The 22,261-nt window shown below is 36.3% G+C and overlaps 1 protein-coding gene across 17 annotated transcripts in view; it reads right to left on the reverse strand.

Moving 5' to 3' along the window:
• Positions 1 to 22,261, reverse strand: part of ADGRL3 (adhesion G protein-coupled receptor L3) — a 762,953-nt gene that overhangs the window by 132,729 nt on the left and 607,963 nt on the right. For all 17 annotated transcript variants that reach the window (XM_045572137.1, XM_036415171.2, XM_045572109.1 and 14 more), the window contains 4 exons: positions 6,723 to 6,906; positions 5,708 to 5,830; positions 1,713 to 1,921; positions 830 to 1,006 (listed from right to left, as the gene is read on the reverse strand). In XM_045572137.1, the coding sequence (XP_045428093.1) occupies positions 830 to 1,006; positions 1,713 to 1,921; positions 5,708 to 5,830; positions 6,723 to 6,906 (693 nt within the window). The remainder of the gene's footprint in view (positions 1 to 829; positions 1,007 to 1,712; positions 1,922 to 5,707; positions 5,831 to 6,722; positions 6,907 to 22,261) is intronic.

Genomic DNA, 22,261 nt, shown 5'->3' on the forward strand with positions numbered 1-22,261 from the left:
TAAACCTTTGCTACAGCTTTCCCTTTTCAAAATGTGCTAGACAGCCATGCTTCCTCTATATTTATTGACACCAGGGAGATGAGAAAAGAATTCACAAATATATAGTTTTTGTTAGCAACTCATCTATCAATCTCTATAACCACATTAATCAGCACTTTGTATTTTTATGTCCTATGTATACCTAAAATCTAAATCCTCTCCACACCTACCAGGACAGCCAGAGCTGTACTGGGAAAAGACCAGTGCAGCCAAGTTAGTGATCTTCCCAACTTTGGAAACTACAAAATCATATGGATGTTTCTTTCGGAGGGTGTCTTCTTGAATGGACAAAACCCTTCACATTGAGTTAGATCTGCTAAGATTTTTGCATTACTATGCATTGTGCATTGTCCTCAATGGCTGCTTTCCCAAGAGTCATTCTAAGAGAATTTAAACCCACACATAGCTCCTTAGTCTTCAACACACCAGATTCCAGTTCCCAATCTCACCACACTGGCTTTTGGTCCTGGGGTCCTATCTTGCCCTGTTTATGAGATCTGACATTTATTCATACAATATAAAAACAGGGAACACTAAAGAAAATTTTACAAGCAAACTTTGATTTTAGGAACTACATTGATGGTAAAAAAAAATAAAAAATAAAAAAAAATAATAAATAAAAAGTTATTCGAATTATCTGGGAGGATATGGGTTGAACACAAGAGAGTTTCTGAATATAATCACTATGGAAGTGGAAAAACTCTAAAGTGAGCAGTGAGACGTAGAGTTAAGACTTTTTACAGTTAGTGTCCTGATTGTAACCATTTTTATTGTATGGCATATCTCTTACCTTAACTTCCACATGTGCCATCAGAACTGCAAAGTTGGTGAGGTGGTTACAAGAGCATGTAGTATGTGTCTTATTTGTTGTCAGGAGACGGCAGCCTTGAGTTGACCAATAACCCGTCATTGTGCGCTTGGAATAGCTCCAAAATGAACAGTTGGGGTTGAAATTTTCCTCAGACTGCTACAGGGTAAAAATAAAATCAATAAAACCAATAACTACTTTATGCTCACATAAATTAGGTAGACATTCTCTTTATATCAACACAACTTCATATTCTGTTATAATTCTTGTGGAGAAGTCTTCCAGTGTTTCCCTATGAAGCGGAACTCGGCAATTCTAAGGACATTTGTTGTTATCTATCCCCCTGACTAGGGGTGAGTTTACTTTTCCAAAAATACATATTTAAGGAATACTAATAGCAGTATTTCAGAATAACATCAATTAATTTCAAAGTATAGTACTGAGTAAAAAAACAACAACAACAATAAACTGTTCAAATGAACTTGCAAAAGGCGGATGGTTTTTAGAAATCTTTGTTAAATTTACAATGCAATCTTAGTATAACAAAATTATATCTACACACAAAGATATAATTACTTATAGTAGCCTATGTGAAACCATGTCCAGTTTAACTGTATATATTGCTAGCTCTTTGTAATTATGGAGAAGCATTTATAAATAGATCTATGAATGTTTTATCATAAGCAATGAACATATTCAAGAAATAGTCTTTCTTATTTCAGAAAAAAATTACTACTATCATATAATAGACTTCAAACTGCTACATATAATAAAAATTTAAAAAATTAATACATTTTGTATTCTTTATTTGCTATAACTAATATAGATAATGTGGACAACTAAACCTAAGAAGCCATTTTCTTACCTTAATATGTTTAACAGTGAATACCACAGGATCAGCCAAATAAACCTTATTACTGAATTCTTTGTTTATTGCCGCTGTAATGACGGGTGAATTGACAATAACAGAATGATTGGTGGACATAGCTTCTGTTCCCAACTTCATGCTGGCATTCTCCGTGGACAAATAAGGACCCAAGTTGTTATATAAAACAAAGGCCACTCTGATCTCTCCTGAAATAAATGCAAATGTGAAGTATAAATTGGGGAGAAACTCTGATTACTTTCTATATGTTCTACTTACATTAGATAATTCTAATTAGATTGTAATCAAATCTGTATAATATATACTCACAACATCTTAAGAATACATTTTAGCCCTGACTGGTGTGGCTCAATGGATAGAGCGTTGGCCTGTGGACTGAAAGGTCCCAGGTTCGATTCCAGTGGAGGGCATATACCTTGGTTGTGGGCACACCCCCAGTGGGGGGTGTGCAGGATGCAGCTGGACCATGTTTCTCTCTCATTGATATTTCTAACTCTCTATCCCTCTCCCTTCCTCTCTGTAAAAAAGTCAATAAAATGTATTCTTTTTTTAAAGAATTCATTTTAACCAAAGTGCCAAGTCATTTATTGGGAAAGGAAAATAAAAAAGATGCTGAAAGAGTTGCATATAAGTGTTAAAAGAAATGAACCTCAATCCCTATCTCACTCCATACTCAAACATCAATCCAAGATGGATCACAGGCATAAACATAAAAAGTCGAACATGAAGCTTTCAGAACAAAATGTAGAATAGCTTTTTAGTCATGGGGAAGGCAAACATGACTTGATTAGGACCCCAAAAACACTAATCATAAAGAAAAAAATGATAAATTTATTTGTCAAAATTAAAATTTTATGTCTATCAAAATATAGCATTAAGAAAATGAATAGACAAGCCACAGAATAGAAAAAAAAATGTAAAACTCATGAATACATAAAGCATGCCTGCTAATCAACAGCAAAAGAATAAATGCCACACTAAAATGGCAAAACAGAAACAGAAATTTTAGAAAAAAATAATATATAATAGGCTACGAGACATGAAAAATCATCAAAATCATTATTAATGAGGGAAATAATTACACTCACATCGATATACCGTTTCATACCTACTAGTATCTCTAAAATGAAAAAGACTGTCCACACTAATGTGCATAAGGATGGGGAACAATTGGAATTCTTGTATGCTGTACACAGCTGGAAGAAGTATAAAGTCATTCAACTATTTAGAAAAATGTTTGGCAGTTTTTTTAATAAGTACATATCTACCCTTCCTAGATAAGCAAAACCATAAATTCTCAAAGCAAACATGCATAAGAATGTTGATAGCATCTTTATTCATAATAGCACCAAACTGGAAACAACTAACAACCTATCAAAAGGAGAATAAATTATAGTATATTAACATAATGGAATATACTATGCATCAATAAAGAACAAACCACCGACACATGGAGCATCATGATTGAATCCCAAAAATACTGAGTTAGAGAATACAGACAGGAAAGAGTCCACACTGTATGACTCGGTTATATAAAATCTCAGAACAGACAACACTTGTCTATACAAATAGTAATGAAAAGAAAATAGTTTCATCAGGTCAGGCAGGAGCTGAGCAGAACGGAAAGAGGCACCAGGGAATTTTCTGGGTAAGAGAAGAGATTTGTATGTTATATTTCACAGGCTAAGTACAACTGTCCAATTCATCTAGCTAAACACTTAAGGTTATATGAATTATGATATATGTAAATTATATCTCAATTGCAATAAAAATAAATACAAAGATTCAAACTTTTTATCTGTTTTAAAATTCAATCATGTTCTATTAAGGTCACTGTTTCCATACATTCTTCCACCTTATTTTTCCCCTATGATAATCTCTAATTTTTCCTATGGCAGTCCTCTATAAAAGTAACCATCTTTTAACTTCCCCTTCCCCCATATTTCCTTTCTTAAGGAAACAATAGACAGTCCAACAAGAGACAGGCATTGCCCTGACTAAAGTTATTAAGAAAAGGAAATATTGTAATTTATGACAACTTGACTGAATCTTGAGGGCATTATGCTAAGTGAAATAAGTCAAACAGAGAAGGAATACTGTATGACCTCACTTATATGCAAAATCTTAGGATAAAAACAACTCATAAAACTGAAGGGTGGTTCCCAGAGGTGGGTGGTGGGGAAGAGAATAGGAGGGTAGGTAAAGGCAAGCAAAAGGTACAGTATGGTGACTGTGGTTAATATTACTGTATTGCCTATTTTGGAAGTCGCTAAGAATGAATTTTAAAAGTTCTCAAGAAAAAAACAACACAAACCAAAGTGTAACTGTGTTGATAGATGTTAACAAGATTTATTTTACTGTTTGTTTTGCAATATATACAAATATCAAATCATTATGTTGTACACCTTAAACTAGTATAATGTTATATGTCAATTATATCTCAATAAAAATAAAGAATTAAACTACAGAGTGCACACTAAAAACAGGTGTGAAGTGGGGCACATGAGGCAGGAAGGAAGTAGACCAGGTAACATGTGATAGGGTTGGTTAAGTCATTTGATTTCATTCTAAATACAACTGGGAAGATTTATGTTTTGGGAAGAACCTCTGTCAACAGGAGTTATGTTTGGGAGTGAGAGTAAAAGAGGGAAACCAGTTAGGAAGCTAATTCAGGAATCTGATTTTGTTTTATATGAGATCTTATTGCTGCCTCAAATTTCACATTGTCAAATTAGCAACATAATAAAGATTTATAACTTCAGTCTTATAAGATTTCCAACACTTACAAAAATGTTTGTTTGGCTGACAACATATATAATTTTTTTTTACATTATTTAATAGGCTATTAAAAAACAAAACAAAAAACTATCCACCCTTCAATCTGAAACCTTAGCTTTGAATTAGCCACTATGACTTGAAGTTGTCTTACTATCAGTAACAGGTTAAAGGTTCTTAATTCCTTGGCCAAAATAAGTTTTTAAATTAATGTTAGGGAGGCTTAAGATATACTTTCTTTATGAGATAAGTTATTTAATTTTAATCAAATTAAAATCATTCAGTGAACTTATCCCAGTTCACTAAACTGATCTCTTTTACCAGTTCCATTCCCCAAAAGCACCTCCTCACAGGAAGTTTTTGTGAAAGAAAAACATAGACAGCCCCCCCCCCCCCAATAAGTGAATAAGAAAAATACAACCATATAATTTTAAAATTATAAGTAAAATTTTCCTTACAAGTTTTAGAAAGCCAGTCTGACAAGTCAATAACAGTTACTCCTTTCAAGAAAAAAAAAATTATCTGGACTTGTTGTTCATTAATTTCCCTCATATTCAACTTTCTAACATTTTATTGCTACTGAAAAATACCGTATTTTCCGGCGTATAAGACAACCCCCCTAATTTTACAGTTAAAACATTGGTTTAGGCCTATTTTCGCTGTATAAGACTACCCCCCACTTCCGAGGCAACACCGGTTCTTTTTTTAATAGACGGCCTCTCTAACTCTGGCCAATCCAAGCAGGCTTTTTATGCATACAAATTATACATGTTCTGTACCCGAAGCTACACTGTGTTCTAGTAAAAAGCCTGCTCAGATTGGCCAGAGTCAGAGAGGCGGTCTATTAAAAAAAGAATTGGTGTTGCCTCAGAAGTGGGGGGTAGTCTTATACAGCGAATATAGGCCTAAACCTATGTTTTAACTGTAAAATTAGGGGGTCATCTTATACGCCGGAAAATACGGTAACAAAACACTTTCCAAATCTGAGAATTTTATAGAACATATATGATTTCTCTATTGTTGGTGCAGGTGACAGAAAGAGGAGGAAGAGCAGGAGAATGAGTTCAGTGGATGAGAGGAGACAGATAGCAGATGAGTAGACAATCAGGTTTTGAACAGCATATTTAAAATTCCAAGCTGAGAAGCAATGCATTGTTAAGTTTAATTCTGTCAAGCTTAACAAATAGACTCTAACCTACCATTTCGTCCATTTTGTTTTAAAGTATTTGCAGAAAGCTGGATGGTGCTTCCATGACCCATGGATTCTGGAAATTTTAAGTCTTCCAAGTTTCCTTCTGTGCTCAGCCTTGCAACTTCCAACTCTGTCAATGGCAAAGAGATATCAGCGCTTACTGAGAAAGACTGCAAAGGTAATTTTCTAGGTCACTGAAAAAGTCCTGAAATCAAAATACTGGAATTAGTAATGTTCTATTTGTCATGCTTTACAGTAGTGGTTCAATCTTTTGTTTAAAAAATACGATTTTATAATCAAAGCAAATAATTAATATCAGGCAAATAAGAATCCAGTTGTATCAGTTATAAAGTAAAAAAGAATTAAAATTCCAGCTCAAATCCTTATACATGGTCATTGACTTAAAGTTTATTTTCAAAATATTATCTTTATTTTATGAATTAGATATAAATACCTTTAAAATCTGCACTATTATATCAATATCGATCTATATTTAAATCTAGTAAGTTTGAAACAGCTTTATCAATTTTTCTGAAATAAAACTGTCAGGTACATCCTTATACGCAATAAAAATAGATTTATACTCCTATGAGCCAATAACACAGTTATCAGAAATTGTTTTAACCCCTAACTTAATGATTTCTTTACAGTATGTAATTCAGAGACACTCCTATTGTGACTGAAGTAGCCCATAAGCCCTGTCTTAGGAAGATAAAAGTTTAAATGGTATGATACATGCATGTATGTACATATAAACACATATGCGATTAAAAACAAAAAACAATTAAATGAACCTCACTGTAAGGGATCCCAGGCTAATATACCCAATACCGGAATGTTCAAAGGAGGATCACATACATGATTATGAGGGCCCTTTATAAGCCAATGACAGGTGACATCCTTTTAACGACAGAACAAGAACAGAGTACTCTTCCTAATACCTAGGCCACCAGAGATACATTCTTTTCCCTCTTCTGCTGCCCACGGGTCTCTGGCCCTGCTGTCCAACAAAGGCCACTTACGGATATTGTCTGTGTTCTCCCGGACGATGTCAGTCTTCAAAAGGTTATCCGCCAGCACGAAAGCACTCTCCTCCACGGTGTCAAGCAACATGGTGGCTGCACGGAGCTGATCGCTCGTAGTCAGGTCCCTCCACGCATTCAAGGCTTGCGGCTGGAGGAGGTTGTTAACTGTCTCCACCATTGCCTACAGGAGGGCGAACACAGTGACAGAGGTCTCCGGTGAGCCCGGGGGCTGTCAGAGAGGCAGGCGTACATGTCGCCCGGCAAGCAAGGATCAGAGGGTGCACGAGTTCAGCCTTGTCCCAGCCTCCCCTGTGACATGCCGCAGCACAAGCCTTCATTATTTCCTTCTGTAAAACCCGAGCCGAGGCCTTGCGAGGCAAGGGAAAAACCAGCTATTGTTTGGAAAGGACGACAGGCACAGCCATGCTCGTTTCTTAGAATCGACATCAAGGCTTCAATAAGACTTGACATTATTTGGCTGGCGAACTGTTGGCAAGTGATTTAAACCAACACCTGTATCACATCACCCAGAGAAAATAATTTTTTTTCTCTCTCTATACATCACCATAAAACTAGATGCGGAACACAGTAGAAATCAAAAGGATGCCTATAGATAGGCCAGTAAAAGAATGTGCTGCCTACAGGTTGAGGCTTCCCTGAGCAAATCAATTTTTTTTTTCTTTCTTAGCCAGCTGGTAAAATGTCAGAATGGGGAAAATATCAAAGTCTACACACTCCCGGGGGCTTTGGCTGTGTTATGTGTGGAGAGAAACCTTCACACTGTTTACTGTCGGGCAGGGGAATCAACAGTGGGAACTTGCTACGTACGGCCCTCAGGTGTTTCTCCTTAAAAAAAGCAGCAGTAGGTACACTCACACATCGAGATAAAGCACCACATTTCCCATGGCTTTATCCGAAAAGAATCGCCTCTGTAGTTATAACTTGAATATTTCCTGTGGTTAGCTTTATGCTCTAGGTTACAAAGAAAAAAATAGTTCTCCCAGTCAGATCTTCTTGAGGTTTCATCCAAACACAGAGGATTGCAAAATAGAAAAATACAACATCTGAAGTTTGGAAGTGATCTCACCTTGAACCCTTTGATTATGAGATACCCATCTTATCCGAAAATAAAAGTTGAATAAACATCCAACACAAGCATTTTCTAGGCAGCACCCTGGAGCTTTAAAACAGGGCTCCCATTATTGACACGTTAGGAGAGGGGCCAGGAGGGATTGGAGACACAGACACGCCTGCACTGCAGTGTGTTCTGCTGGCTGGGTTTCCATAGTCAGCAAGTTACAACTGTTAAAAACTCAGCCTCATAATGAAACACCTTGGCTGCCAATTAACAACGGCTTCAAAAACTCATTTGCCTTTTGATAAAAGTTGCTTTTCTTGATATCCTTCCCAGCTATTCCAAGTTCTGGCCAAAAAATCTATTTCACTAGACTTTTATGTAATAGTTCGACTTGAGTACTGTGAATCATGTAAAAAAAAAAAAAATCTCTCATGAGTCTAAGGAAGGGGAATTTTCACCTAGTGTGCTTAGCTCTGTCATTTGTTCTGCGTTTAAAACACGGCCTGGAAGCCAGACAAAACCATCTCCGGATCACAACAAAACGACCTGCTTTTCAGGGAGTTCTCTGACACCTACGGGATATGCCGAAAGGTGGTGCCAGATAGAACAGGAACAAACCAAAAGAAGTTCAGTGCTTTCTAAAGCGACATAGAGAACTCCACTCTGTAGCGCAAGGAAGTATTCTCTCTGGGATGGGACGATCCTCTGAATTCATTAGAAATGCTCTGAAAACCCTACATGCAATGGGAATTATGCCTGTTCTTTCAGGAGCAGCCATTTTAACATTAGCCAACAATCTCTACATTGATTCATTTTAAGCTCGCCCCAGGGAATATTTCTCTGAATATAATCATATTTCTATTCTGGCCTTTATTACTTTTCATTTTTTAAGTTAAAAAATTAAGGAAAAAATAAGAAAAAGAAAAAAAACTCTGATGAACTCAGAGAATGCGAGAGCACAGCAACATATGTATTACTAGTCAATTTTTTATAATGTGTGTTTAAAGGCATGAACTAACCTGTTTTCTGCTAGTGATACCCCGCAAGTAAGTAAATCTTAATGATAACATTATAATTAGTACAATTTGTTTAAGCTTTCTAATGATTGCTATCATGTCCCAGTTACCAATTTAATGAAGGCCAATTAAATAGTCACAACTCATCCTATATAATAAAGAGGTAATATGCAAATTGACCCTCACATCCTCATACAAGATGGCTACCCCCATGTGGTCAAAGATAGCCACCACAAGATAGCCAGCAGGGGAGGGTAGTTGTGGGTGGTCAGGCCAGCAGGGGAAGGCAGTTAGGGGCAACCAGACCAACAGGGGAGGGCAGTTGAGGTCAACCAGGCCTGCATGGGAGGGCAGTTGAGAGTGACTGTGCCTGTAGGGGTGGGGAGTTGGGGGTGACCAGGTTGACAGGGAAGGACAGTTAGGGGTGACTTGGATGGCAGGGGAGCAGTTAGGCGTCAATCAGGCTGGCAGGCAGAAGCGGTTAGGGGTAATCAAGCAGGCAGGTGAGCAGTTGGGAGTCAACAGTTCCTGAGGGGTCCAGATTGGAGAGGGTGCAGGTTGGGCTGAGGGACACCTCCCTCAGTGCACAAATTTAGTGCACCTGGTCTCTAGTCAATGATAAAAGGATATCGATATTTTGTTTTCTTATACATTTATGGTATACATTTGCACATTCTTACGCACAAATGATGATCTCTGATCATAAAACATTTGTCAAACTAGTCATTTACATAGCTTTTATAAGATTAACACATCTCTTTAAAAACAGGTTAATTTTAATTTTATTTGGTTACGAAGAAATGAGTCTAACTATATGTAAAACCAAGTTGAATGGGAAATGTTCAAGAAATTTAAAGTGAGGTTCTAGGACATTATTTTAATGTTCAACAACTCTCACTGACTTCTCTTTGCTGCTATAAATATTTTCTGACCTAAAATTTACATTCTACACTTGGAAGAAAATAAGATTAATACAGAATTTATTTTTTTAAAAATGTGTATTCTCAATGTGTTGATCTGAGCGAAAAAAAAATCACCTAATGGTTTGGACACTTACAGACTGAAATAACTTAAAATTTTGAGAAGTAAATTTAATTAACAACATCCTTGCCAGAAACTAAACAATAACTCACTTTATTATCTCTTTAAATATTTTTTTTACTTATTGCTTTTAGAGTCAGGCAGAGGAAGGGAGAGAGAGAGAGAGAGAGAGAGAGAAAGCGAGAATGAGGAGAGCAAGAGAGAAAAACATCAATTTATTGCTCCACTTATTTATGCATTCATTGATGATTCTTGTATGTGCCCTTACGGGAATCAAACCCACAATCTTGACATACTAGGACGATGCTCTAACCAACTGAATTACTGGGCCAGGGCTCATTCTCTTTTAAAAATTACCAGGAACTAAGTAGGAAATGGATGCTGGGAATTTGCATTCTACTTCGGCCACCAAAGTTCAGTGTGCCTCCAGACAAATTTATGTTTTCTAACTAATCAATGAAGTGTCAGCTATATGAGAAAATTAGTTTGATTATGTTTTAATATGAGGCTAGATAGGGACATCCACTATTAGGTTATACTACTTTCATTATATAGTTTACTGACTAGACTCTGAGGTGACTTTTTACTGTTTCTAAAAATAAAATAAAAATTAGAAAGTGTGAAAAATCAGATTCAAACCAGAATCATGGACATACCATATCTTTCTGGACATATTTTTGCTTTATACAACATTTTTAGCCATCTTGTAATTATTCAGATCTTAAGCAAATAATTTGACTATCTTTATTCATATACTAGTAATTATATGTTTGTTAAATCATTATAAACCATATAATCACACTTTACATATTTCAAAAGGGGGATAATTTAGTTATTTGTTATAACTATTGTGAAAAATTTGGGGATAAAACTAGCTATCATCTTCCCCAAAACAACTTTTGTCATTATTCAAAGAGCATGTGCTTATGAAATAGGCTAGGACCATGGTCAGCAAACTGTGGCTTGCAAGCCACATGCGGCTCTTTGGTCCTTTGAGTGTGATTCTTCCACAAAATACCACAGCCTGGCGAGTCTATTTTGAAGAAGTGGCGTTAGAAGAAGTTTAAGCTTAAAAAAATTTGGCTCTCAAAAGAAATTTCAATCATACTGTGGATATTTGGTCAGTTGACTAATGAGTTTGCCAACTACGGGCTAGGAGGCTTTAGCAAAAATACAAACAAAGATCTATAGAGAGAAACATCAATGTCACTTCCTACTCAGGAGAGCAGTACATCTCAAAGGAGGCATGCAGGATCACCTGGGGAACTCACCTATTCCTTACCCTTAAAAACCAACAAACATAAGATCCAAATCAAATGAATACCTTGTGAAAAGATGAATAACTTTACCACTGTTGGATTTTTCTAAAGACAAGCTTTTTAATCATAAGCTCATCCAGTTTTACTCAAGTCACCAACTGCTCAATAAGGCCTTCCATTATCGGAATATCTAGGAAGAATCCCCTCACTATTAAACCTATTACCTTGTTTGTTTTCTCTGTACCATGTGTTATTACCTAAAGTACCATATATTTATTTATCCAAATGACTATTTTCGATCTGTCCTTCAAGAAAAGTCTGGCTTTTGACTAGACCATGATGTTCACAGGGAAGAGGTCTTGTTCATTTGTGTTTTCCCCGGGGAAATTTTAGTACCTAGAGATATTTTTGATATTCAATAAATACCCATTAAACAGATCACCTACATTTACTAATAAATCATTAATGACCTTATAAACAATAGGAAAATTAAAAACATCCTCTTCTAGTTCTAGAACTTTTTGCCAGGTTTCCTAAGAAGTCTTCTGAAAGAATAAAGAGCTTAGATACACCACCATGGTATGGGAAGATAGCAAGCTAAATGAGAGGGAATTAAGGAGACAACCAGAGCTCAAAGAGCAAAACAGAACCACACATTATTGTAGTTAATGTGAACCACTATGCATAACAATATATTCCGAAATGTTAAGGGTATCAAAGCTCACGTTAATATAATTCAATGAGGTTTTATTAAGTATGTAAAATATGCATACTATGCAAAGAACTAGGGAATTCACCCTTTGATGGAAAGAGATGGAAAACATACAGTGTACTCTCAATTTGCCTAAGGGCCAAAGGTCGGTGCAAAATAGAGCTATAAATTTACTGCAGATAGAACAAAAGAGAAATTCTTGCTGAAGAGGATCAAAAAAAGATCCCAGAGATGTTTGCTTTTGAGTAAGACTCTAAAAGATGAATAAATGAGCCTTGATTGTAATGAGGAAATTTGAGGCTAAAGGACATAATAAACAAGTTGATAATTAAAAAAAAAAAAAAAAAGATAGAACATGAATAGGGTTTGGATAAGGAGAGTGTATGGTTCACAGAAAGAGTCTGAATACGGTAGAAAAATGGTAGGTAGAAATCAGGTCTTTGAAGAACTTCAGCATGATAGAATTTGGGACTTTACCATAGAAAATGTGCTATCAATAAAAATTTTTACGCAAAGTCACTATATGGTCAGAGCTCTTTTAAAGCAACATTTCCTCTGAAAACATATCAAAGAATGACTGGAGAGCTGATTTATGAAGTTAAGAAAAATAATAAAATGGGAAATAAACTCTATATAAGTTCATTTTTTAACATTCTTATGTGTTAAAACAAAACAAAATTTTATAAATATGCAAAATATTATTAGGCAACCTATTAGAAAGTTAAAAAGAATAATTTCCTATGACTAAATTTAAATGAATACATTGCTGGCATTCTTTTGAACAATGCCTAGAAATTTTATTTTACTCTTTATTTCCACATGTTTTTTAATGTGTTCTCCAGAATGCAAGATTTCTTTAAAAATATATACTGAAATTATTTTGCTGAGCATTGCCTTTAGTTTTACTATATATTTTATATACAGTGCTATTAAATATTCTTCAGGATAAAATCCCAGCATGTGCAGAGAAAGAAAAATAAGTTTTCGGATGTTTTCTGCTCTCATCTTCTATTTTCTGACTATATTTATATATTTAGTTATAATTTGAAAAAATAAAACAAATTTTTTCTTTTATTCTTCACTTATTACTTCTTGATATGAAGTTTATCTGTTGAGGATAAAATATAATAAAGCACAAGTTTAAAATCACTACTGAATAGGCACAGTGTACTTATGTTTAGATATTGATTCCAATAAAAATTTTAAAGGTCAAGTGTTGGAAGAGTCTTTAAAACCGTTTTGAACTTGCAGGTATTTTTATTAGAAGTCAAGTTGAGTGATTGATATTTACACATCTGATCAATAAACTTAAGGTTCCTTTTATAATCATTGTCATTTAACATTATTAAGCATCTAAAAACTACTAACCTCTGAACTCCCTTTTATATTACCGTGAAGTATTGGCATTTTCAAGTCTTAATTAAAATTAGATTGTATAATGCAACTGACCTTAATATGATAAGAAGAACCGTGGAACAAAATAAAACTAAAATTTCATAGAAACAGTCTCTTCTAGAGACCTCTTGTTATTTAAAAATGTATTATTTTTAGCAAGCTGTAATTGACTTAGTTTATAAATCTCATGTATATTTAAATTGATTGAATGCTGCCAAATCTATCTATATATATAAAACCCTAATATGCAAATAGACTAAATGGTGGCACAATCAACTAAGCAAACAACTGGTCGCTATGATGTGTGTTGATCACCAGGGGGCATGCGTGGAACATGGCAGGGGTTAGCAGTAGGCGCCAGAGTGCACAACATGGTGGGCGTTGGCCACAGCAGAATGGTGGAGCAGGTGAGTGGGGGTGCCAGACCAAGGTGGGGCACAGGTTGCTGTTATGGAGCAAGCCTCTGGTGGTTACTGAAAATTCTTTGCTCCTGTGCACCACTCTCCTGCCTGGTGCTCACACCTGCTGCCAATGCCATTGCTTGCACCTGCTGCTGGTGCCCAGCGCCTGTCAAGATCACTCAGCACCCTCAGTGGGTGTGAGCAGCCACTGTCAGCCCAGATTGCCCCTGAAGGCTTCTCTACCTCCCTCTGCTCCTGAGGGGCAATTGGGGCAGCAGCCACCACCACTTGCACTTGCTGACTACGCTGGCCCTGCTGGCATCCCCTGTTGGCACTGGCCCCATTCGCTCTGCACTGTCAGTGGGTGCAAGTGGGGCTGGCACCATCAGCATGTAAGAGCAGCAACAGCAGGAGTGGGGCTGCCAGCAGCCAGGGAACCAGGGCCATAGTGGGAGGGGCTGGGCGGGGGTGCAGAGGATGGGCCAAGACCTGCCCCTATGCACACTGCAGCTTCTCGACCCACAGTTTCTTTCAAGGTGCACGAATTCACGCACTGTGCCTCTAGTAAATCTATGTTGTGTTACAGGAATTAAATGGAGCTATAAACTTGATTTAAAACTCTTGCTAACTCAACATTCATTCAACAAATATTAACAAAGTGTTTTCAATTGGAATGCTGAAAGAGAGACAGATACATCAATTCTCTCTTAAAATGATAACAATATAGAGAGGCCAGACAATTACACAACAAATAAAATACAGCATGACAGGCATTATAATAGTGGAAACACAGGGTTCAAGCTCTGTATTGGAAAGGCTCATGAAGTCCAAGTCCAAGTTTAAATTCCACATTAAGTAGACAAGCAAGGTGTAGATCATGTGCTTATAGGCCCCTCAGAGGAACTGAAAAAAATTCCTTGTGGAAGAGCAAAGAGTGCAAAGGGTTCAATGGCTAGATTAGTGAGTGAAAGCTAATTGTCAAAGAGGCTTTCAAGTCATGTTAAGGAAGACACTTGCAATTTTCTGAAAGGTAACAAGCCAGTAAAAAGTTAAAAGTAGGGAAGTGATAAGTTATAATGGTTAATATTTATTGAGTGTGTTGTTCCAGACTCTCATCTGAATGTTTTCTATGCATCAATTCCTTTAATTTTGACAATAACCTAATGAGGTAGATATGATTATTATCCTCATCTTGCAGTGAGAAAACTGAGACTCAGAGAAGTAATTTGCTAAAGGGTAATTAGCTAACATAAGGCAGAGCTAGGGTTCAAACGCATGCATTCTGGCTCTGCAGATGGAGAAATTTGATATCACAAAGATATTTAAAATGATTTGTTGATTAATTAAAGTCAGTAGGAGAGAGCAATAAAAAACTACGGTGCACAGAATTTGGAAACAGGCAATAAGGTGACAGTTAAAATGGGAATAAAGTTAGAGGAGCACAAATTTCCACTCATTAAAAGGTAGACAGTATAAATGCATGTGGGGGAAGAGGGTGCTGAACATGATGAATTCAGAGTGCCTATTTTGAATGCAAAGGACGTGAAGCGTGCCAATTACAAAGGTCTAGATAAGCCTTGTCTGGAGGAAAAACCTGTCCTCTTCCTTGTTATGTTCTGTGACTGGGCCTGAGAATTAAGCTGACATATGATACATTGACAGAAGAAAAGAACAAACATTTTATTTAATATTTTTTATGTGCACACAGGGACCTTCATAGGAAAAATGAAGACCTGAAGAATCAGTTTGGACTGAGAGCTTATACACTTTTCAAAACAAAGAATGACAAATTTGTGAAGTGGCAAGATAAATAAAAAAAGGTTTAAGCTTCTAGCAGCAGTAAATTGTGGGAAAGTGACTAGAAAATACATAGGGGAATCAAATGGAAGATAAGAGTTATTTTAGTAGTTTATTTTCAAAGATCCATTTTGGCATTGACTGCCTGTCTCTGGTGATAAGAAAGTTCTCTTGCTGGTACATGGGAAATTTTATGATCTGCTTTTAGACAGAAAGAGGGAGACTATCTACTGTTTCTCAGTGGACTCCATCTCAAAATAATTAATCTGCCAATGAAGCATATTTTGGGGTAATGTTCTTAACACCTTCTGCCTTCAGGTTACTCAAATATCTGACATTGAGATTTAGGCATTATAAATTTACGTAAGCTTATTAAAGCCATTGATATGCCTGTTGTTTCTCAGATAAATTGAGTACAGGGAGAAGAATTGATGGCCCAGAAATGTTAACAATAGGAGAGAAAATGCAGAGAGAATAGTTGACAACTGAGATGAGGAAAAACTAGCTAGTACAATGACTTAGTATTACAGAAGTCACAGGAAAAGGGCTTCCATCAGTTTCCAAATGAATTCAAGCATAAAAGATTCCAAAAGCCATTCTTCTTTAAATAATAAATAATAACACCAGATTTCTTTCTAGGTAATTGGTAAAATGATTGTAAAATAAAAAGAAAAAAAAACACAGAAAATCTGCTTTTGAAGGATAATCATTTTTGTGTTATACATCTTTACTTTGAAGTAGGACATTTTTTCATTTAATACTTTTTTTAGCATTTAATATGTGCTAACAATGTTTTAAACACTTGATATATAATTTAAACAAAGATGAGGAAAAATAAATCCTAAAACTGAACTTTCTGGCAAGGAAATTAAAAAATAGACAGATAGATGACAGATAGCTAGCTAGATGATAGATAAATAGGTAGATAGATAATAGATAGATAGATAGATAGATAGATGATAAATAGAGAGATGATAGAGAGATGACAGATAAAAGCTAAGTACCATGTAAAATAAAATTTACGAAGGCATGATAGAGAGATCTAGAGTCAGGGGTTGGGGAGAAGGTGGCCCATGATTTCATGTAAGATAATCCAGGTAGGCTTCAATGAAAAGACAACAATTCAGAAAACACAAAGTTGTTGAGGGAGTTAGCCATGCAGCTATGCGTAGCAGATATTCCAATCATATTGAACAACTGAATGAATGCTATCAAGTGAGCACATGCTTTGCATGCTCCAAATGCAAAGGAGGCCACTTTTGGATCAAACAAAAATAAACTAGGGTGGGGATGAACTACATTAACCGACTAGGTGCAGACTGCATGTATAACTACTTTGCGGGTGGAGATTAGAAATTCAGTTATAGCCATGGGATGTTTGTAGTGCCTATTAGACAATAAAATAAAGGTGTTAGGAAGTTAGCTTGAAAATTAATTTAGGAGTTCAGGAGAGTGGTCTGTTCTACATATAAAATGTTCTAGAGATAAAACCACAGGCAAACAGGTGGTTGTTAAACCAGTGATGTCACTGCACAAGGAGAAAACAAGAGTTGGTTCACTATGGAGCTAGAGGGCACACCAACCTTAAGGGTTTGAGAGAAGAGAAGGAACCAGCAGAGGAGGGTGGAAAAAAGCAACAAAATAGAAGGAAAGCCAAGAGAATGAGTTTTATCAAGGAAGAGGGGGTAAACAAGGTCAGATGCTTCTGACTGGTCAATAAAATGGCGTGACAAGGACTCCTGAGTTTAGCAGCATGATGTCATTAATGACCTCAACAACTGCAGTTGTAGTGAAGTGGTGGGGGCAAACTACTGACACTGATAAGATGAATTTAAGGGAAAGTGGGAGAGGGATTGGCAATAGTGAGTGTAGACGTGTTTTGAGGATTTCTCCTGCAATGGACATACCAGTAGGCAATGGGAATGCAAGCCTGGTAAATGGTAAATATTTAGAAGTCACTTTGTCTTGCTAAGTACAATGTAAAAGGTCTTAAGGAGAGAGAAATAAAAGTAGCACTGTTCCTTCCCAAGGAGCTCAGACATAGAAAAATGAAGAGATACGAAAAGCTTGATAAGTGCTATAATAAGAGGAAAACTGAGGGTGTTGTAAGTTCACAGAAGAGGGCATTTATCCAGATTAACTGGGACAAAGCGTGGTTCCTTAAGGTAACTGACATATAAAGTGGGTGATGGCAAATTAAGTCAAAATTACTGAGTTGAAAGGATTAGAAAGGAGAACAAATCTAGAAGTAATTTAAACAAAAGATAGCATGACCACAAAGGCAGAGAGACATGAACTGCCAGTACTTATGTGGTTTGGGAGGATAGAATCCAAGGATGTGGGAGGCAATGGTTAAGAGTGTGGGAAATCAACAAAAAAATCAACCTCTCAAACACTGTAGTCCAAAAAAGGAAATGTTTCCTTAAGGAAAAAAGAGAGTAATGGAGAGTCTTTGAGTGGGATTACATCATGATCAGATTTGCATTTTTAAAACATTATTCAGCAGTAGGGAGAATGGATTAACGGAAGAATTTCTAAATGTGTAAAGCAGTTGGTTAATGTTTTTTTGAGCATCACCTACGTAAAGGTGATAGCTGGAGCTGTAAAGAATGCATAGCAGAGGAAAACTAAGCTTGCAACCAAAATAATCTTGCAAAAATATGTCATTTCCCTGATTTAAGTTCTTTAATGGCATTCAGAATCTTGACTCCTTTCCATAGTTTTCCTATCCTTGTATCCTTCTTCAACCACTTGCTTTAGGACACCGCTTTCTTTCTATTTTCGGAACTCTCCAACCACTCCTCTTTAGCTGACCGCCTATGGTCTGGGTGACCTCTGACACTGGAATGCTTTTTCTGCAGGTAGGAACATGGCTGGTTCCATAATGCCCAGACTCAGCTTGGAACATCTTCCCTGATTAACACCATAAGTAATCAACTACCTAGTCGCTTAAACTCACAGGAGTCTACCTTCATTTCTGCCATTATTTTATTTTATTATTTTTGATTGATTCACTGTCTATTTTCAGTTAGTTGAACTAGGATGTGAATTCTGCAAGAGTAGAAATCCTTTCTGTCTTCATCTGAATTGCCGCACCTTGAACAGTGCATGAGGTTATGTCAGTGAATCAAAGAACATTTCTATGTTCTTCTCAAAGTAAAGAGGTTAATTTTTTTTTTTTTTAACGGAAAGCATGTTTTCCTGACATTAAAAAGGATAAGCTTGTAGGGAAGTTAGAAAAATTATCTCACTGAGAGGAGTCTAAGGAGACATGACAATTGAAATGTTATGTATGTGTATGCATGCAATGTAATGTGATATCCTGGGTAGGATCCTAAAACAGCAAAAGGACTTAGGTGAAAACTAAGGAAATCTGAATTAAACCATGCACTTTCAGCTAATAATATCAATACTGATTAATTGTAATAAATGCACACCATATCAATTATAATAAAATAAATTATAATAAATGTAAATACTAATGTAAGATATTAATAATTGAGGGAATTATATGTATAGAAGGGATATATGAGAATTTTCTCTACTTTCTAGTCAACTTTTCTATAAGTCTAAAACTATTCCGAAAAATAATTCTTTAGTAAAAAAATAAAATAAACAGTAAATGCTTATAAAGAGTTAAAAAAAAATACAGAAGTATATAAATTAAAACCTGAAAGTCAACTTATGGAACTCCTACCTCATCCAAAAAGAATTACTTCAACACTTTGTTGTATTTCCTCCAGGCTGTAAATGTTTACCCACAAACAAATGCCATCACTATAATCATGCTGTTCACTGTTGATTTTTGCTTGCTTGTTTGTTTTTACTTCATAATATATCACACCCATCTTTCTAGGTCAAAACAAGATCTACCTCATTCTCCCTGTGGCTCAAGAATATTCTATTATTTGGTGCAGCAGTTTATTCAACGGGTTTCCTACTGATGTTTTGTTGACAGAAACCATGATACAGTCCACCTTGTGATCAGCTCTACATGTTGGTTCTTTTCAGTAGTACAATGATACCTTATTTGCCACTAGCTAATCCCAAAGTTTTGTGTGTGTGTATGTGTGTGTGTTTGTGTGTGTGTGTTTCCCTAGGCAAGAAGAACAATACTACCTTGTGATTGTATGGGAAAATTTATAAAGAAACATTATAAAAACATGGAATTAATTAAAAATGTTTTCTCTGGTAGGATATTTAAGAGGCTGATGATGATTGCTTTGAGGGAGGAAGCTGAATGGCCGGGAGAGAGGAACCATGTAAAGTTGCACCATGGATCTCCAAGGGAACGCCACCCAGATGCAGCACAATGCCAGTGCCATGCCCCAGAGTCAGTGATGCAGTTTCCCTACTTTCTGGATTTAAACCATGTAAAAATGCTATCTGACAATAATTTGAAAGATATATTGTTGAATTCTTTAAACAAAATGATTGCCCTCAGACTATAACTAACTGAATAATTACAAACAACATATTAATCTGTAATATAGGGGTCAAATGGAAACCCTATGGCAAAAATCTATCTACAGTGCGTTAGTACCTCAAGCCTGAATGAAGATATCTGTCTATATCATTAAATAAGGAAAAAGTATTTCTGGTTGCATGTAAGAATGCTGGTTATCCAGTAACTCTCTTAACCTACACACAGAATCATGGGATGTTAAGCCCAGCTGCAAAGCTATCCCTATTAATGTAGGATATTAGCTGTGCAATATAATAGCCCATGGGATATGGTCAGAAGTAGTTGGGTAAGACTTCTAGAAAGGTCTAAAAGAGATGCCTCTTTTGGTTACTGTCTTTTTCCTTCTTCCTGTTCAGAGAGTAGCATGAAGTGATTATTCAAACCTAAATAGTTATCATGTCAGTAGCTATCTTCTCACTGAGAATAGAAGTCCATGTGCTAAACATAATAGAGCAGATAATCATATGAAACTTTTTTGTATGTGTTTCCATGCTAATCCTAACCTGTCATGTCTGCAATTATTTTCTTTCTTCCTTCCTTCCTTCCTTCCTTCCTTCCTTCCTTCCTTCCTTCCTTCCTTCCTTCCTTCCTTCCTTTCTTTCTTTCTTTCTTTCTTTCTTTCTTTCTTTCTTTCTTTCTTTCTTTCTTTCTTCCTTTTTAATACTAGAGGCTCAGTGCACAAAATTCATGCAGTGGGAATGGGGGGCGAGGGGATAGGGATCCCTCAGCCTGGCCTGCACCCTCTCGCAGTCTGGGGTCCTCGAAGGATGTCCAACTGATGGCTTAGGCCCACTCCTGCATTGAGCATCTACCCTCTGGTGGTCAGTGCATGTCATAGCCACTGGTCATTCCACCAATTGGTCCATTTGCATATTAGCCTTTTATTATATAGGATATTTTTATTTATTTCAGAGAGGAAGGGAGAGGGAGAGAGAGATAGAAATATCAACAATGAGAGAGCATCATTGGTTAGTGCCTCCTGCACGCCCCCCACTGGGGACTGAGCTCGCACAACCCAGGCATGTGCTCTTGACTGGAATCAAACCTGGGACCCTTCAGTCCACAGGCTGATGCTCTATCCACTGAGCCGAACCAGCTAGGGCTGAATTTCTTTTTCATGTGTGAGAATAAAGTGCTGGTTTGTTCAAGTTCCCACGGTTATGTTTGTTACTATTAGCTGTACAAAATTCATACATTTGATAAGGGAAAATAGCAAAATTATAACTCTGTTGGGAGTGGTACTAAAATATCATTTGTTGGGTTCCAAGCCATCAGGCAACTACTTTGCTGCAAATTACCCCTTAAAAATTCCATTTCTTTTCTGACCTTTATCAGAAAAGTTAATGATACTTCCAGAAAGCAGGATCTTAAATCTGTAATACAATTTTTAATGTCTTTTTTTTTTTCCTCCTGGTTAGCTATGTGCTCAAAAAGCTGTTAAAGTAATAGCAAAATAAATGGATGTATATTCTCTTGTTTGGATAGAAATAATATCTATTTACATTCTATGTATTTAAAACTTTTCTGAATGTAAACTCATGTTCAGAAAGTAAAAACTACTTGAATAGATTTTAAATAAACAATTTTACAATTATGTAATGATCCAGCCTTTGATCAGGAATTAATAAGCCAGAAGAGAATACCACCTGGTAAAAAGAAGTGAGAAAATACTTTCGTTTTAGATGAAAATGTTTTATTTAAAAACAGAAGGTGTTTTTTTTTTGTTTTTTTAAACTCCTCATTAAATTACTTTCTGAAGCTTTTGAAAACCGTGTATATACAAACAGAAGCCAGGATTTGTTTATAGGAAATGTGCAAAACAGAAGAGATAGTCATACGTGACTTTGTAAGACAGCCTTCTCTGCCTGGCCTGACAGGTTAACTACGGAAATTCTGAGAGATTCCCAGAATGATTTTCCTTGCATGTCAGAGCAGGATTTCATTACCAACATCTGTCACTGTCCTCTGGAGGTTTCTGAATCATTACGTTTATAAACTGACCTGTCCAAACTCTTAAACAATACCTGTGTAATTTACTCTGCTTGCAGTACATATGGTTTATAGACTTTTGAGTCAACGAATGCCTGATAATAGCATTTCATGACTCTAACACTTATAGAAGGGAATGATAACTTCTCGATCTAAAGGAAACTACTTTGGATTTGTAGACAGAAGTCACTTTCTTTGATCTCAGTGTCTTTTAGCAGTGGGTTCAGGGCTGAAGAAACATGCAGGGCGCAGATTTATATTTTCTCTCTTTCTGACACAAATCAAGTGCAGATTTATCAAGCTGTGAAATATATTAAGTTCACATGGTTTTAACAAAGGGTTACCAAACCTCCAGAACCTGCTGTGATCCAAACTACTTTCAG

This window comes from Pipistrellus kuhlii, unplaced genomic scaffold (assembly GCF_014108245.1).
Source record: "Pipistrellus kuhlii isolate mPipKuh1 unplaced genomic scaffold, mPipKuh1.p scaffold_m20_p_1, whole genome shotgun sequence".
NCBI classification, from domain to species: Eukaryota; Metazoa; Chordata; class Mammalia; order Chiroptera; family Vespertilionidae; genus Pipistrellus; species Pipistrellus kuhlii.